General features: G+C 44.0%; 1 protein-coding gene across 5 annotated transcripts in view; it reads right to left on the bottom strand.

Annotated features, from left to right (window-relative positions):
• LOC124041312 (collagen alpha-1(XIII) chain-like) overlaps positions 1-19520 on the bottom strand; it is a 120254-nt gene that overhangs the window by 43303 nt on the left and 57431 nt on the right. For 4 of the 5 annotated variants that reach the window (XM_046358768.1, XM_046358769.1, XM_046358767.1 and 1 more), the window contains exons 3-7: positions 19340-19384; positions 16902-16909; positions 11485-11511; positions 7741-7776; positions 4251-4277 (exon numbers count right to left, since the gene is read on the bottom strand). In XM_046358768.1, the coding sequence (XP_046214724.1) occupies positions 4251-4277; positions 7741-7776; positions 11485-11511; positions 16902-16909; positions 19340-19384 (143 nt within the window). The remainder of the gene's footprint in view (positions 1-4250; positions 4278-7740; positions 7777-11484; positions 11512-16901; positions 16910-19339; positions 19385-19520) is intronic. The other variant, XM_046358771.1, reaches the window with a different exon arrangement.

Below are 19520 nucleotides of genomic sequence, written 5' to 3'. Positions count from 1 at the left end.
CACATTTGAAGGAAACAAGCATAAGAGCAAAAGTGTTCTTATTTCTATACATTTCCAGCAAAGTCAAAAGTTCTCATTTCAGAGCCATACTTTAAACCTTGACAGCAGTGCTCAGAAGGTCAGCAGCACTGCTGTAAAAACAGGGGAAAACCCTCTGGGCTCCTTTGGCACAAAGTGGGTGATTTGCACAGTGTCAGCCCCATCCATACAGACCTACGGACCCTTCCAGCAAAATCTCAGAACCCATTGGGGCCAGACAGGGCCTGCTCGGGTTTCCAGCACTTTCCCTAATTAGCATTCTCCCCAGAAACCTTATCACTGGGACATCTTTGATAGCCCAACCAGCCATCATAAAATGCAGGTGATTTTAACGTTCCTCAACAAATGCCTACTGGGGAGGGGGGAGGGGAGGGGAGGGGAGGGGAGGGGGAGGGGAGGGGAGGGGAGGGGAGGGGAGGAATTTGTTTTCACACTCAGGTTAGGTGGGTTTGTCACCTCACAGTGGTACTGGAGAAGATGGACTGATGGTGCCTGTGCCTCACAGTGGCCAAAAGGCAAACCATTAAGAAAAATGGTTTGCTACAGTGCAGAGGTCTACAGTTACTCCCATCATACAGAGATTCACCAAACTGGACAAATGAAGATCTACATACAGTGCATTCGGCAAGAATTTAGACCCCTTGACATTTTCCACATTTTGTTACATTACAGCCTTTATTATTTATGAAATACACTGCTCAAAAAAATAAAGGGAACACTTAAACAACACAATGTAACTCCAAGTCAATCACACTTCTGTGAAATCAAACTGTCCACTTAGGAAGCAACACTGATTGACAATACATTTCACATGCTGTTGTGCAAATGGAATAGACAACAGGTGGAAATTATAGGCAATTAGCAAGACACCCCCAATAAAGGAGTGGTTCTGCAGGTGGTGACCACAGACCACTTTTCAGTTCCTATGCTTCCTGGCTGATGTTTTGGTCACTTTTGAATGCTGGCGGTGCTTTCACTCTAGTGGTAGCATGAGACGGAGTCTACAACCCACACAAGTGTCTCAGGTAGTGCAGCTCATCCAGGATGGCACATCAATGCGAGCTGTGGCAAGAAGGTTTGCTGTGTCTATCAGCATAGTGTCCAGAGCATGAAGACGCTACCAGGAGACAGGCCAGTACATCAGGAGACGTGGAGGAGACTGTAGAAGGGCAACAACCCAGCAGCAGGACCACTACCTCCGCCTTTGTGCAAGGAGGAGCACTGCCAGAGCCCTGCAAAATTACCTCCAGCAGGCCACAAATGTGCATGTGTCTGCTCAAACGGTCAGAAACAGACTCCATGAGGGTGGTATGAGGGCCCGACATCCACAGGTGGGGGTTGTGCTTACAGCCCAACACCGTGCAGGACGTTTGGCATTTGCCAGAGAACACCAAGATTGGCAAATTCGCCACTGGCGTCCTGTGCTCTTCACAGATGAAAGCAGGTTCACACTGAGCACATGTGACAGATGTGACAGAGTCTGGAGACGCCAGTGGAGAACGTTCTGCTGTCTGCAACATCCTCCAGCATGACCGGTTTGGCAGTGGGTCAGTCATGGTGTGGATTGACATTTCTTTGGGGGGCCGCACAGCCCTCCATGTGCTCGCCAGAGGTAGCCTGACTGCCATTAGGTACCGAGATGAGATTGTCAGACCCCTTGTGAGACCATATGCTGGTGCGGTTGGCCCTGGGTTCCTCCTAATGCAAGACAATGCTAGACCTCATGTGGCTGGAGTGTGTCAGCAATTCCTGCAAGAGGAAGTAATTGATGCTATGGACTGGCCCGCCCGTACCCCAGACCTGAATCCAATTGAGCACAACTGGGACATCATGTCTCGCTCCATCCACCAACATCACGTTGCACCGCAGACTGTCCAGGAGTTGGCGGATGCTTTAGTCCAGGTCTGGGAGGAGATCCCTCAGGAGACCATCCGTCACCTCATCAGAAGCATGCCCAGGCGTTGTGGGGAGGTCATACAGGCACGTGGAGGCCACACACACTACTGAGCCTCATTTTGAATTGTTTTAAGGACATTACATCAAAGTTGGATCAGCCTGTAGTGTGGTTTTCCACTTTAATTTTGAGTGTGACTCCAAATCCAGACCTCCATGGGTTGATAAATTTGATTTCCATTGATCATTTTTGTGTGATTTTGTTGTCAGCACATTCAACTATGTAAAGAAAAAAAAGTATTTAATAAGAATATTTCATTCATTCAGATCTAGGATGTGTTATTTTAGTGTTCCCTTTATTTTTACCCAAACATTTCTGCAGCATTGAAGGTCCCCATGAACACAGTGGCCTCCATCATTCTTAAATGGAAGAAGTTTGGAACCACCAAGACTCTTATGCAGGAGTGGCTTCAGGACAAGTCTCAATGTCCTTGTGGCCCAGCCAGAGCCTGGACTTGAACCGGATCAAACATCTCTGGAGAGACCTGAAAATAGCTGTGCAGCGACGCTCCAATTCCAACCTGACAGAGCTTGAGAGGATTTATTGAGAATGGGAGAAACTCCCCAAATTCAGGTGTGACAAGCTTATAGCGTCATAGCCAAGAACACTCGAGGGTGTAATTGCTTCAACAAAGTACTGAGTAAAGGGTCTGAATACTTATGTAAAAGTGATATTTCAGTTGTTTATTTTTCCAAATTTGCTAACATTTCTAAACACCTGCTTTGTCATTATGGGGTATTGTGTGTTGATTGATGAGGGAAAACACATTTAATCCTTTTTAGAATAAGGCTGTAACGTAACAACATGTATGCCCTTCTAGAGCGGTCAGATTACTGGTGTTGGAAAGGGTCAAACTCAAGAGCCCCAAAATCACGACTAAGACCAGAAACCACCCCCAAAAATACATACATTTACAGCCAAGGCCTATGAAACACCAAGGACAGAGACTGCCTTTGAGATTTAATTTCCTCCCATATGAAATTCTCCCATACCCATAAAGTCAGCCGCAAGTGGCCAAGTGGTTCTCTCTCTACTTAACCAATTCACCATTGTTTTCCTTTTCTCTGGTATATCTGCCAGTCACTTGCCTCATACATTACGACCCACCACCAAACCCACAGAACTCGTTTGTTTTAAAGTTTTAAGTGAATAATATAAAAGCTGCCCAGCCGGAGCTGGACTTTGCCAGTTCCCCTTGTGTTGCCCTGTCTGTTCTGGAGAGGATGTTTTCATATTTAATGAAGATCTTCATCCAAGCCTCCCTGTCTAACCCCTGTGTTTCCTCATCCTCTCTCCTGGCACCCCGAGCTAACCACACACAGAGGGAAATGGGCCACAATATTACACTCCTAAAACAATCGGTGCAGAGAAATATGAGGAAAGCCATTGGATTGTTTTGGACCCAGATCTGTTGAGACCTCCCAAAGCCAGTGCCGTTGTCTGGTTCTCCGTTTAACGTCTTGGTGGTCACATTAGTCTACCCATAACTCCTGAGGCTCTCCGCCGGCAGGCAGACTGGCTGAGCCATATTGGAGTTGTTTGGCTAGCTTGCTACTCTCTACAGCACGACAGTTACGAATGCAACGCATGTTTCTCCTCTAGTCACACATTCAGCTCTGCACATCACAAATCACCTCAGGTTTGATGAAAGTGAATCCACAAGTGGTTGCTTTGTGGATAAATCTGATCTCTTTTGCAAATGTGGCCATTTAGTGGACCGGAAACGTCTGCATGGTCAGATTACTATTGGCCATTCGAGGGAGTGAACACATATTGAGATCTTCGAGATGGAAATAAGATCACATGGTGATGCAATGCACCACCACCAACGCAGATTTGTCATCATTGTATATAATTCCAAGTCGTAGGGTTCTGAAACCTATAGTGGAATCTGCTGATACCATGATCTCCATAAAAGTCATAAAAGTTCTAGAGGGAGCCTTAAGTTAGAACTCCGAGACTCTTATGTGACAATTCTTTGCTATTCTGTTTCATTGAAAGAAAAAAGCACAGGTAATCCAACCAGGGTGGGAAATGCTTTTCAGAATGTGACCCTAACACCCTTTAAAAATACAGACCTAGGGCCCTTGAAATAAATCAACTATAACCTCCATACACTACTGTACAGTGAACAAGTGTGTGCTTTTAACCACCACCAGCACCACCACCCACTAAGTCTGCTGAAGCCTCTCTCCCCGCCTCGTCTCCTGCAGGCTTTGGAGGGTGGCTGTTCCTACTGACGTCCCTATAGACTTACCTTCACCCCTGCGTATCCTTTTAACCCCTGGTCAGTCACAGCCGACACAGTCGCATGCAAAGTGTGAAGGAGGAGAGAGACACAGAGAGAGAGAGGAACCGGGGTTAGACAGGCACAGAGAGACACAGGGCATGCATCAGCCTCAGAAGTGGTCACAGGGAGAGGAAAGGAAGGGAATGGGGGGTGGGGAGAGGAGGCTGGGCTTGGCTGAAGTCTAGGGCCACGGGGAGCTGTCTGGTGTCGAGACGTACATTCTCACAGAAGTAGTAGTGAGTGAAGGGAGGGGAGAGGCAGTGAGCCTGGGAGCGAGGGACAGGCCAGAAAAAAGGACTTCCTTTGAGGAGGCGCTTGAGGACCACAAAGTAGTTTAACTCCTCTACACTGTGTGAAATATTGCGTACTCTGCATGGGCCTCACAGTTGGAGCGACACTGTAGAACGCCCCAGGTTGGGGAAGGAGGGAGTGTTTTTAAAGCCAGAATTTCAAGCCCACAAACCGGAGTCGGATTTGTGAAAATTCACTTCCAGTACGATGACTGAGCAAAACAGAGAGAGCCGAGGTGCTGGTATCTATCTAAATGTTGCAGTGGTAAAATTGCCTTAAAATATGGCCATATCCAAAATACACACATCTAAATAAATGAGAAAACTAAAAGTGTGCGTGCAACATGTCAGCGCGACCTGTTTTCCTCATCTTTAAAATAAAGAATGTGTGCATGTAATGTCTCCAGGCAATTCCAAATCGGGTAAACAAGTAGCATTTGATTTGAACATTTCCCTAAAGGCATTCAGAAAACTACAAAATACACATGAAATCACAAAAAGATGTGAATATCTTCAGTATCAAGCCAAAAAAGAAACAGATTTGAAATATGGGGAAGTTGTGTTTCTAAAATATATATATTTTTTAAATGTCTGATAAACAATTGGCCTAAAACAAAATCATTGTGTTCTAATAAATTAATGAATAAATTGAAAGCTACAAGTGTGAAAGAGGGTGGGAGGGGAGGGGCGAATAATGGAATAGTGGATGATGTTTTACAAAAAAACTGAGCATTTTCCGATCTGTGCCTTTTTGATATTTCTAAGACTTTTCAGTGATTTGGCATGTTTGTATGTAACTACTGTAACAAAATCAGCTCCATTAACACATTGTTTGTTAAATGGCTTTATAAGCAGTCATAGGCATTTATGACACAACGCTTTAAAAGCAGGTCACTTCCACACACACTACAAGTGCAAATATTAGGTTATATGAGCAACTTATAAATGCCATTACTGTATATAAGAGCCTTGTTTGTGAAGTTAAATTGTCAGCATCATGCAAACGTGCCAAGTTACAGTACAACTACTGTACATACAGTGCATTTGGAAAGTATTCTGACCCCTCCCCCTTTTACATATTTTGTTACCTTTAAGCCTTATCCTAAAATGGATTAAACACAAAAAAATCCTCCTCAAAAACCATAATGACAAAGCAAAAACAGGTTTCAGACATTTTTGGCATATGTATATATATTATTGAACAGAAATACCTTATTTACATATGTATTCGAACCCTTTAATATGAGACCCGAAATTGAGCTTGAGCTCAAACCCTTTGCTATCCAGAATCCAGACATTAAAATTGATTTCAACAATATGTGGAGCAGGGGTCTAAGGCACTGCATCTCGGTGCTAGAGGCGTCACTACAGACCGTGGTTCAATTCTAGGCCGTATCACAACCGGCCGTGATTGGGAGTCCCATAGGGTGGCGCACAATTGACCCAGCATCATCCGGGTTAGGGTTTGACCAGGCTAGGAGCTGTAAATAAAAATTTGACTTGCCTAGTTAAATAAATGTAAAAAAACAAACATATATATATATATATAAGTTCTAAAACTTGATTGAAGTCCACCAATGTTTAATTCAATTTATTGGACATGATTTGGAAAGGCACACCTGTCTATGTAAGGTCCCACGGTTGACAGTGCATGTCAGAGCAAAAACCAAACCATGAGTTTGAAGGAATGGTCCGTAGAGCTCTGAGACAGGATTGTGTCGAGGCACAGATCTGGGGAAGGGTACCAAAAAAGTTCTGCAGCATTTAAGGTCCCCAAGTACACAGTGGCCTCCATCATTCTTAAATGGAATAAGTTTGAAACCACCAACACTCTTCCTAGAGCTGGCCACCTGGCCAAACTGAGCAATCGGGGGAGAAGGGCCTTGGTCAGGGAGGTGAACAACAACTTAATGGTCACTCTGACAGAGCTCCAAAGTTCCTCTGAGGAGATGGGAGAACAACCATTTCTACAGCACTCCACCAATCAGGCCTTTATGGTAGAGTGGTCAGACGGATGCCACTCCTCAGTAAAAGACACATGACATCCCACTTCGAGTTTGCCAAAAGGCACTTATAGGACTCTCAGATGATGAGAAAAAAAGATTCTCTGGTCTGATGAAACTAAGATTGAACTCTTTGGCCTGAATGCCAAGCATCACGTCTGGAGGAAACCTGGCACTATCCCTATGGTGAAGCATGGTGGTGGCAGCATCATGCTGTGGGGATGTTTTTCAGCTGCAGGGACTGGGAGACTAGTCAGGATCGAGGCAAAGATGAATGGAGCAAAGTACAGAGAGATCCTTGAATCAAAACCTGTTCCAGAGTGCTCAGGACCTCAGACTGGGGCAAAAGCCAAGACAGCGCAGAAGTGGCATCGGGACATGTCTCTGAATGTCCCCGAGTGGCCCAGCCAGAGCCCGGACTTGAACCCGATCAAACATCTCTGGAGAGACCTGGAAATATCTTCGCAGCGACGCTCCAAATCCAACCTAACCTGAGAGGATCTGCAGAGAAGAATGGGAGAAACTCCCCAAATACAGGTGCCAAGCTTGTAGCGTCATACCCAAGAATACTCAAGGCTGTAATCGCTGTCAAAGGTGCTTCAACAAAGTACTGAGTAAAGGGTCTAAATACTTATGTAAATGTGATATTTCAGTTTTGCAAAAAATTCATAAAAACTGTTTTTGCTTTGTCATTATTGGGGTATTGTGTGTAGATTGATGAGGGTAAAAAATAAATATTTAATCAATTTTAGAATAAGGCTGTAACGTAACAACGTATGGAAAAGTCAAGGGGTCTGAATACTTTCTGAATGCATTGCATCTTTAGCTATGTCAAACTATACCAAACCCATTCCTCATATATCAGTTTTTATCATTTATGAAGGGGCACCAAGGGTTGCATTCTGCAATGGGCCGTACTAAACTTCACAAAAATCCCATATGCATATATTAAACAATATATTAATTAACAAAGAATGTCAGGAAAAATTACATCTGAAAAATCTTTATCTGGTCATAACCTAAACATGGGTGCCATTTCTCTTCCGTCTTTTCTTTGAAATGTTGAAGACATGCTACTCAAGTGATTACTCAAGTGTCCTCTATTTGGTCAAAGTCCCTTTTGTTTCTACACACTACTCGGTTGCACATTCTCATGTCACTCACCAATCTTCCAGGAATTCCCATTGTTCCTTTGTCACCCTAATAAGCAACGCAAAGTCAAGAAGAAAGGGGTAAACAAATTATGAGATGCTCCAGCACTACTACAATCACAGCCAACAGCTTAACTTATAGTGAGCTTTCATTCTGTCATGCCATCAAAATGTAATATTATGCTGTTTCAGCGAACACAGATTACAGTATGTATTTGTGTCTAAATTGATGGCAGACGGTCGGGCTCTGTAAGTCTGATAAAGTCAAGCCACTGTGTAGCTTTGGAACTATGGAACTATTCCTAAACATTATGGTAGGATGAGCAATTTTGATGCAGCCATGCCCAGAACTGTAGGTTCCCTCAAGGCCCATGGCTAGCTACAGTATGCCAGGCCTTGAAAGAAGTCAGTGCAGCAGAGAACTAGTGGTGGTCAGAGAACAAGCCTCATCAGGGATTATTTGAAACAAATCAAAAAGGTAAACATTATGTCATAACTACCTAATATACTGTATTAGTTTCACTTAATACTTACACATCAGATACTTGTCAGAGATTCAATTTGCCAGGTGGCCACAACTAACAGTGACATTCCCTATGTGCCAGCTATAGAACTCTCTAGTTCCTCATGTATAACTAAATAAATTGCTGGAACATATTGCCCCGTTTTCTTATTTCGCCCATAGAGGGTTACAAGACATCTGGGTGGAAGTCATAAATACTGTATCTTGTCCAATTTGGGACACATAGGGTTTAACAGCAATTTGTTTTGTTTGCAACACTGTAAACATCACCAGTGGACGTGACAGTCCACAATGACCTTCCTCCCCCAGGTCATGCCCTTGTCCATCTGCCATTGCATAACCTTTGTTCACACTCTTCTAAATGACCGTAAACTCTGGACGCGCTGAAATGATTTATTATGCAAAAGGTGTTCATTCCTAAAGCCTCTTAGTAGGAGCAACTCGCCCTCTCACTCCCATGACAGGCATCCTGGAGTAGGCTGGCGATGACAGCTTTTTGACGACTCACTCCGATGACGTGTTACGGAAACAAGTTCCAGGTTGGGGCCAGCCCCATAAGTCATCACAACGCACAGCAACGCAACATGTGCTGGATACCTGAATCTGTGAGGGGTGTTGAGTGGAGAGGCCTGGGTTGACCTTCCACTCTCCTCCCCCCCCCCAATATAGTATGGACCTAATTAATAACCTAACATGGGTGTTCATCAATATCAAGCTGAATATGTTTCAGTGCATCTGAATATCAAGCTGACTATCTTCCACTCCTTAAAAAGGTGATAGCTATTTTGAGGAAATAAAGAGAGTTGCCTAATTACACAAAAACAAACAGCTACAGCTCGCTGTGATTTAAAAACAATGATCTCCATACGGGAGCATTGATATCAGGTCTCTGGAGATATGCTGGTTTAAGGCAGTGCTCTATATGCCCTGTCCAAGGTCCTGATTCAAGACAAGGCCGTACGATATCATAACTGCTCAAAATTCCCCCAGATTCAGTATAATGCCTTTATAAGGAGCAGAACGAGCAAAAGTGAGACAAACCATTTCCTATGGTCACTTAACGGTGCTTTCCCTCAAACTGTTGATTTCCGAGCATCCGATGAACAGCCGGCTCTCTAACCTCTATCGCGCACAGGGCCAAGTCTGTTATTGTGCTAGGCAGCATTCCGAGAAATCTCAGACAGAAATCTGAACGCTCCCCACTCTATTACTCAATGTGTGTTCCTTCTATTGTTGAAGTCTTTTGCCCTAAAAAAAAGATAAGAGTTGGAGCGACCACTTTCTCTCCACACACCACCCCCTGTTCCCTATCTCTCGCTCCCTCTGCAGCGCCTGTCACTCCCAGTTTGGGAGATAGAGTTGCTGGGGCTGCGGCAGTCTCAAATTCAGTGGTCTCTGACCACACTGCTGACCCCCCCTCCAAACACACTCATACACACACCTCCCCCTACACCCACCCACACAGTACAGTCAGGATTCAGGACAGGAGGATTTACACAGGGCCTCAGTGGTGCAGTGTGGAGGCCTCTCAGGTGTATTAAAGGAAAAGTCCACCAAAAACTATCTTTTGGTATTTGTTTCATTAGTCCATTGTTGACATAGTCCCAAAATGTTTTGCTTGTTTGCAATCAAGTTTTCAAGATACAAGTTTGTAACTTTCAAAATACAGAAAGCATCCCCGTATGATGTATTCTGCATCATATGACGCAAAACGCAGCAGCAGATAATGCAAAATGCATCATACGGGGATGATTTCTGTATTTTGAAAGTCATATAACGTGAAAACTTGATTGCTAACAAGCAAAACATTTTGGGACTATGTCAACAATGGACTAATGAAACAAATACCAAAAGATAGTTTTTGGGTGGACTTCTCCTTTAGCAGGAGTAATGAGACTCAGCTGGACTATAGCCTAGGGACCAGCACACTCTCACTCTCCAGACTGACCGCAGTCATAGCGGCTCCCCTCGCCACCGCTAGCACGGCTTCTGCTTCAACACGCACACAACTCAGACCCCTGCATTACTTTAGATGAGGCGTGACTGAAGGAGGATGTATAGGGTTTCAAAAGTGTTATGAGAGTAAACGCGCATCTTAATGTGATAACTACGTGACGATATTGTGAAATGTGCTAATAGATCAGGCTCGAAGTGGAAAGAAAAAAAAGGTGGAGTGTCATTGTGACGGGACTGTACGGAGCTCACGTCCTTTGATTAATCACAAAAGGAAAAAGCGCTTAGACTTCATACATCACACAAGGTGGTTTTGCGCTTTTGTTCAAAGCTCAAATCTCTATACATACAACACTCTATGGAAAAAGGGGAGAAATTACTGATTCGAATGCAGACAAGTTCCCTCTCCAAAACCACATCCTTCCCAAGAAGAGGAGAGAGCACTTCTGATATAATTACCAGTTCTTTGACAGCATCATCAATCACAAAAACCTGGAAGGGATCACATCTGAACTTTGACAAAACCTGTCAGCTAATCTCCCTTGAAAAGCTCGCCCTGTGAGCCGTCTATTCAACTTCAGACTGTTTTATGGGCCTGTTTCACCAGTGAGCCCGAAAGGACCGAGGAGGGTTCACAGGTTTGAGCTGGTAGCTGGGTCAAAGGTCAGATCTAAGATGGCCTCCTGTTGCCATTCTATGATGGAGACCATGTGGATGTGGCTGGTTGGGAGTTAGTCATGTTAGAGCTGGGTAACCAGGAAACTGACAGGGACACAGTAAGCAAAGAGCTAGGCAAAAGAGGGTCTGAGGTGATACCAAAACTACACTACTTATGTCTGTGATGCTCTGTGGAAGTCTCTCATTCTTATACAATTGGGTTTCTAATGGGCTGTTCATGAAAAGGGGCATAACCTTTTCAATGCAAATTATATGTCCAATCTAAATGTAGTAAAAGTAAAGACAACTGCAAATCTTATTGAATGCATTGTATGTCTACAAAGGTATTCAAACTCACACAAAGGAGTGTATAATGCACCCAGTCCCTCTGTTGAGCAGATATCTCCGAGGTATCTTAGCTGAGAAGTTGTCAATCCCAGTACAGATTCATTCATTTGAAGTCATCAAACTCCTGGTTTGATTGTCCTCTATGTGTGTGTTTGCAATGAACATTCATTGAATTGGGATATTACCCTGGGACAAAAACAACTTCTCAGTAGAGCGATCAGAGAGATCTCAAAACACACAGACAGAACGAAAGACAGACAGTTAAAAGACAGTTACCGGAAAGCCTGATCGTCCGGGTGGACCCTGAAAAGGGGTGAGAGAAATGGATACAAAATAGAAAGTGAACTTGACATTATTACAGAAAAAGTTCACATCACACTGATCCAGGCCAGAATAAAACGGTCAAAAAAGACAATTGTTTTTGGATAGTTTTCTACAGTATTATGTCATTATTTAACTTTCTCATTGCAGAGTATTTGATCATTTAAGAAATGTGTTTCTCAGTGCTCATTGTATTTTGGCAGTTATAACAAGCAGCCATAAAAGAAAAGAAAACACACCATTCCACAACAAAAGAAGAAACAAATCAAACAATACATAATTTCATTTCATTTGATAGACCTAATTGATTTGAACCTGTTTAACTCTGAGCAGTTGTTTTGTTCAAAGCTACGTCCTTTTCGAACAGTAATTGGGGACATATTTTTATGTCAACCCTAGATTTTTAAATCTCTTATGCCCCAACATTTAACAATTGAGACTGCTATATCTCAGGCTCAGTATGAGTCACATTGTGTCGGACACCGTTATCAGAATCCCACATTTCTTTCCAACAATACTAAGCATGTGTTTGTAGGACTTTTTTTGAACCAAATTGTACTTTATGAGGGTAGTATACAATATTATGCATCATTTTAAAAATGCCACCAGAGGGCGTCAGAGTTGAACAGGTTAAAGAGCTGATAACATGCTTATTTACGTTGAGGATGAATCATAAACCATAGCAGTTGAAGTTTAAGGTATTCATTATCTATAATATACTGTAGATTCTCATTAACATTGAAGAACATACCATAAATTCAATGCATTTCAATCAGCATGTAAAAGCATGCAAAGACAGGTCTTGTAAGAAGGCATGCCATGGATTCATCTATGCAAGTTCTTTATTCATCTGGTGGCGAAGTTGAATGGAAAACAAATGTTCCCCTTAGGCTTAGCGTCTTGAACAACCAACAAAGACATAAGGATGTCCGATACGGTGTTCAATATTGCCAAAGGAACATTTCCTCCAATATTGTGTGTTTTGTTTTCAGTGAGCTACGGAAACATAAATCAAGAGCCCTTATGTCTGTGTTGTTTCAGCAAAGGACACAGCACTAATTACTGGTCGGACGGAACAGGAACCCTTGACATTTCCCAAAGCCACTGGCCATTGTTTGTCCACAGAGGAGTATGTTATCTCTATGGAGGAGTTCTTGGGCTTACAGACTGACATTTTGACTCTATTCTTCCCTGAAAAGCAAAAAAAAGAGTCATGATTGTGTCTGCTTCCTATACTGAGTGTGTGGGCCACTACTGGCCAACAGTTCCAGACAGGAAGTCATTCATCTTGCATCAACAATCCATTCGAAAATCCTAAAGGGAAGATATGCTACCACACTCCCCATCTCCTCTCAGAATGTTATTTCATCTTCTTTAGTTGAGCGACATTTTATTGATCTGGGGAGTGAATCAAGTGGCTGCTGTTAGAAAGCCTAATGATTGGTGCTTCTGTGGAGCACCTTGCATGGTCCTGGAGGTCTGGGGCAGAGCTGAGGTGAAGTGCAGGGCCAAGTACTGAGTGAGAACACACTGCACATGGGTGTCTGTCTGCTTGCCTGCTACAGGGCCTCTAGGGACCGTCTGCAGGGGTCAGGGGTGCCCTACCTCCGGAAGAAACCCCTCATTGGAATTAAGCAGTAACCTGGCACATGTGGCTCCCATTTGGGCCGGGTGCTAGTGGACGAATGAGAGGGCCTCCGCTAGGGGCTTCCGTGGCCCCTGGGGCCTTTCTGTAACCTTAGTGGTGAGGGTTGAGGTGTGGGAGAGAGGTTTGGACTTCATTACTTCCCTCAGACACTGGCAGCAGCAGGATTTACTGTCGATCTGAAGCTGATTGTTATCTAACCATAAGGCTGCCAGAAAAGGATAAAAAAACGGGTCTGAAAAAACAGGCCTGTTAGCAATTAAATTTTAACAATATGTTATTCTCAGACAAATGTACACTTTATAGTGGTCAACTGTGTGTGTTGAGCAATGCTGAACCTGAATCTGAGCTTGAGAACGGTGGAGCTTGATGGAGAGTGTTTAAGCTGTTTAGTTTCATTTAAGTCTAAAGGTGTTTCCCATCAACTCTTGATTGTTTTAGAGTGTTTTAAATACACACGGCCACAGGGAGTGCAGGAGGCCAAGCCCCTGTGATGTGACCTATGAAAGATTATAGACTATTATGTTTTAAAAGGACCAAAGCCCTCGGTTTCGGGGAACAGGAAAGCACCAATTTCATGTCGTTGTACAGTTGCAATCACATGGGTAATTGTGTTAGCACAACATCCCAATTTAAATAGAGGCAGAGATTATTTATACAAATCGTCTGTCCTCAACTCCTCACTCAAAAAAGCTAAGGCAATTAATCAAACATTTCTTAAAATACCCTTTTTATATCTAAGTAGTGATATAAAACTTAACTTGATAAAACATTCACAGTGCTATTCCTTATGTGAAAGTTCCGGGAGACCTGCGCAATTCTGGATCTTGTGTATAGCGACACTATCTATACAAAAGTATGTGGACACCCCTTCAAATTAGTGGATTCGGCTCATTTGTAGCTAAATCGTAGCACCCATAGCTGACAAGTGTATAAAATCAAGCACACAGCCATGCAATATCCATAAACAAACATTGGCAGTAGAATGGCCTTACTGATTAGCTCAGTTACTTTCAATGTGGTGCCATCATAGGATGCCACCTTTCCAACAAGTCAGTTCATCACATTTCTACCCCACTATAGCTGTGGCGGTCAAATGTATGTGCTGATATTGTGAAGTGGAAACATCTAGGAGCAACAATGGCTCAGCTGCGAAGTGGTAGGCCACACAAACACACAGAACGGGACCTCAGAGTGCTGAAGCACGTAGTGTGTAAAAATCCTCTGTTCTCAGTTGCAACACTCTCTACCAAGTTACAAACTGCCTCTGGAAGCAACGTCAGCACAATAACTATTTGTCGGGAGCATCATGAAATGGGTTTCCGTGGCCGAGCAGCCACACACAAACGTAAGATCACCATGCACAATGGCAAGTGTCGGCTGGAGTGGTATAAAGCACGCCGCCATTGGACTCTGGAGCTATGAAAACGCGTTCTCTGGAGTGATGAATCACGCTTCACCATCTGGCAGTCCGACGGATTAATCTGGGGTTTTTCGGACGCCCGGAGAACGCTATCTGCCCGAATGCATAGTGCCAACTGTGCATTTTGGTAGAGGAGGAATAATGGTCTGGGGCTGTGTTTCATGGTTTGGACTAGGCCAGCAGCATAGCACCCTGATGCTTGATTTCCTCTGAAGCTAAGCAGGGTTAGTCCTGGTTGGTCACTGGATGGGAGACCAGATGCTGCTGGAAGTGGGGTTGGGGGGCCAGACAGGAGGCACTCTTGACCCTGGTCTAAAAAAATATCCCATTTCCCCACTGTGTACAGTGCCATCCATCGGATGGGATGTTAAACGGGTGTCCAGACTCTCTGTGTTCTCTAAAAGATCCCATGGCACTTATCATAAGAGTAGGGGTGTTAACCCTGGTGTCCTGGCTAAATTCCCAGTATGGCCCTCATACCATCATGTCCACCGAATCATCTCCAGCTTCCAATTGGCTCATTCATCCCCCTCCTCTCCCCTGTAACTATTCCCCAGGTCATTGCTGTAAATCAGAATGTGTTCAGTCAACACCCTTAGATCCAGTGAACACTACAGCATTCTAGACAATTCTGTGCTTCCAACTTTGTGGCAACAGTTTGGGGAAGGCCCGTTCCTGTTTCAGCATAACAATGCCCCTGTTCACAATTGAGGCCCATACAGAAATGGTTTGTTGAGATTGGTGTGGAAGAACTTGACTCGACTGCATAGAGCCCTAACCTCAACCCCATTGTACACCTTTGGGATGAATTGGAATTCCAACTGCGAGCCAGGCCTAATCGCCCAGCATCAGTGCCCGACCTCACAAATGCTTGTGGCTGAATGGAAGCAAGTTCATGCAGCAATGTTCCAACATCTAGTGGAAAGCCTTTCCAGATGAGTGGAAGCTGTTATAGCAGAAAAGGGGGGACCAACTCCATATTAATGCCCATGATTTTGGAATGAGATGTTCGACAAGCAGGTGTCCACATACTTTTGGTCATGTAGTGTAAGTGCTTCTTTATATAATCGTATGAATAGCTAATGCATTTCAAGTGGAAAGGTTTAACACAAAAGCACATAATGACACTTAACTTCCAAAACGATTCCAACCAGAACTCAAACTTCCACTAAATCATTTGGAAAGGTTCCTTCCTTTGTTCACGTAATAAAAGTATAAGTGACAGCAATGCCTACCCAGTGAAATGTGAATCTGTATATCCTCATGCTACCAACTTTGTCATTATGTAATATCTAAGCATGAACTTTTCATCAAATGTGCAACGCAGCCAACCTGATGGGAGTGTCTTCTTCCGGAACCCACAAACCCACTCCTCCCTGGCCTGCCTGGCCGTCTCTGGCTATACCTGGCCCTGGTCTGGATGTCCATCCCTGCCTGGCTGCTGCTGACTGATCAATCACTGCCATGGCCCGAATCTAGGCCACGACCTTCACCCTCTCTTAGCACCAGGTCGCAGCCGTGCCCAAGGTGTTCCGTACTGTCCCCCCACAGAACCAGAAGGTAAGCTCTGAGATGCTAGGCTAAGGCTGACATGGCTAAGGATCCCGGAGTATTGGCAGGATACCGGGGAGACATGTTCTCAGACATCAGAAAGCTTCTTTGAGTGTTTCAAATGGAGGCATGGAGGTGGAGTTTGGGAGTGGAAAACACCCCTGGGCTCCTGACTTCAGAAGCACCGTTAAAGACTCCTCAGTGGTCCTATGATTCATACTTTCCAAGGAGTGACTTTTAGTTAAAGGGCCTAATAAAAAATCCACAATGCTATTCATAATGTCAAGTCCACTTGATATTCTACTGAGCCGAACCAGTGAAATGCTTAGCAGTCCTGATAATGTAATTATCATGCACTAAAAGGAGAGAGACGTCACATGTATGTTTGAATGAGGAAAACTGATTCACTTACGAACGCAAAGCTTTTCCACCCCACAAACAATGCAAGGAGGAGCAACTATAATGACCATGTTTAAATAGTTGCCTTGATGTGCTCAACGATATGCTTTGAAAATCATCATGTCACCACTCTTTACAATCTCTCTGCAAACACACCGCACAGCAACACCAAAAGGGTGCATCCATGGAAGATGTGTGTGTGTGTGTGTGTGTGTGTGTGGGGGGGGGTTGCTATCAAACAGAGATTTCACTGGACGTTCAAGGACTTATCCATGGTACAAACACTCCCAAACACAAAAACACAGTGACTTTACCACTCTCTGCATGGTCACACAAGGCATCGGGTCTACTTACAGGAGGTCCTGCAAAAGAGAGGGAGAAAGTTTCAATTAGTACCACAGTGTAGAAAAACATTGATCAAATTGAGTTAATGTGAATTGGAAAGTTTTTCAAGTGTTCTGAAGTTCAGTTTACAGTGGCTGTCTGCATTTGGATTTGTTCTGGAGCGGTACAATACCTCACCCTAAAAACCTTCCTGCCATTGACTGATTCATAGAACAGTAAATATCATGACTCAAACATGCCTATTTAATTATGAGACAGTGTTTTCGCCAAGTCCATCTACAAAACACAAACGACAAAAGGTGGATGTATCGTCCAGCCCCCGTGAAGGTAAAGAAGACTTCATCAGACCAGTGAGAAGTTCTTCCAAACTCTTTGTGTAGCTCTAACCACCTTTAAAAGGCATAGAAGGGAGTACTGTATCCACAAAACGTCTCAGAGTAGAAGCAAAGTAGTACAATCTTATTCATTATGATCTAATATGCAAAGCTGATCCTAGATCAGCACTCCTACTCTGAGAGTCTTGGTGGATACGGGACCTGTGCACACATAGGCAGGTCATATTTTCCACGTGTCACAACAAGAAAATTGGCGCATAAATCGAAATATTAATTTTGGGGAGCCCGATTCCAAAATCTCTCTCAGCCCTCCCATAAGATGGTCATTCCTAGCCTTGAGACATTTCCCCTCCCTGGCAGTGTTGTAAATTGTCTGCCTACCAATTCCTGGATTGATGAGAACAGGGATGGAGAGAAGGAAACTGGTGCCAGGAAGATGCCAAATGACACTACACCGCCTGTAGCCTGAGCCCAACGCCAAACCGGCGTCGCCCCTCAAGAGCTTCCTCCACACCCAGTTAAGATTAATGCACTACACATTGCATTGACTTTTTTCCATTGCGGAGAGACATCTCCACAGACACCCTTTCTCCCGGAATAAAAAGCACTTTCAATGGAGTTACTCTTCTCACCATGCTTACTCGAAATCCTGGAAACTGGTTCTTTGAAAATACTTCCCTGAATTAACATTTTATTTCACTCCTACGTTGTACTCTATGAGCACCGTCTGAACGGTTACATAAACCTTGAAAAATCTCATCAGAAAAACATGGCAGCTACAGAGGCAATGTAATCAGAGCCTAGGAGCAGGTATATTTCTTACAATGTGACCACGCCCCCCCCCCCCCCCCCCCCCCCGCTGACCTTTCAGAAGGCTAATCAGAAAGACCTCAGTCACCAGACAGAATCAATTACTGCAAAATCAAGACAGGGTCACAAAGGATGGCGTCACATCAATCACAGAACAGTGAGGAAAATCACTGATGACAAATCCCTTCCCTTTAACGTCACATCAAATCACCAGCATTATCTTCTCAGTGCATATTTGTCTGGTCCTGGTTAAGGATTGTATGAGTAAAATAAATGCCTGAACTGGAAGAAAAAAAATAGATAATGAGGGTTTTCCAGACAGTTTGCATTAAAAACAGTGTGAAAAATGGGAATGGAAGTAGGCACATGATGGTTTGTCTGTTAAATGGTCTGGAGCCCGACAAGTATTCTGTTCAGTGAGGAGGAGACAGAATCCTGGGGCTCAGGATCCCGAGAACCCCGACATGGAGCCACACTGTAATGAAGGAGGCCAGAGTCTAAAGGTCACTTTTAAACCTGACTTATTATACTGCAAGTAGCTGTCACAGACGTAAGACAAACAGCCCTAAAAGAGGTAGCCGCCCTTACCCAAATGACTCTCCAAACGGACAGAGGGAGTGCAGACTGTCTGGCCTCTCCTACAAGCCTGAGATCAGTCTGACATGAGCAATAACATCCAGGAATAACAGATGATCTGGTCAGGGGTGACAAAACTTTCTCTTTGGGGGCTGCATTACCCTTTCCTTTCCTGTGTTTTGTGAGGCTTTGTTTCTCGTATTTGAGGAGGATTCTGGTCTCAACTTTGCTGACTATTTTGGACACTATCCCCGGGACCACCCATTCGTAGAATGTATGCACACATGATAGTAAGTCGCTTTGGATAAAAGCGTCTGCTAAATGGCATATATTATTATTATTATATTGTCAACCCAGGTGCAAGGAATTTCAAACCTGAATGGGTAAAACCCACAGGAGATGTTTGGTTACACCAGAATGGGCGGTCATCGCGTTCCTGGCTGACACGTTTTGCTTTCACTGCATCACAATGCAGAATCAAAACACTAAACTCAATCTGGTGGAACATTCACCAATATCCTCGCCACAATATATTCCTCAAAAAACACATACACACACTTCTTATATTGCCTTCGCAAACAAGCTCATTGTCAGCGTAACATGTGAGAAGAGATTGCTGTTTTCATTGGATATAGTGTGCTTATGATGTTTCTTCACCTGTTTTGTGTTACAGGCCTATAGGTGTCTAATGGACAGTGGAGGGCAGGTACAGTACTGTAAACCTACCTGGATCACCATTGCGACCTCTCTTTCCCCTCGACCCAGGACGCCCTGGTTGAGAAACAACCGGCAGTTAGTCACCGGTTACACTCCACACCCACTAAAGCAATATCCCTTTACCCAGGCTGGGCCTACTCATACCAAGCCAACATCCTCACATATTGCACAGTCATTCTAGATCTGTACT

The sequence above is a fragment of the Oncorhynchus gorbuscha genome, linkage group LG08 (genome assembly GCF_021184085.1).
Source record: "Oncorhynchus gorbuscha isolate QuinsamMale2020 ecotype Even-year linkage group LG08, OgorEven_v1.0, whole genome shotgun sequence".
Taxonomy (NCBI): domain Eukaryota; kingdom Metazoa; phylum Chordata; class Actinopteri; order Salmoniformes; family Salmonidae; genus Oncorhynchus; species Oncorhynchus gorbuscha.
This window is presented reverse-complemented; position numbering and strand designations above follow the sequence as displayed.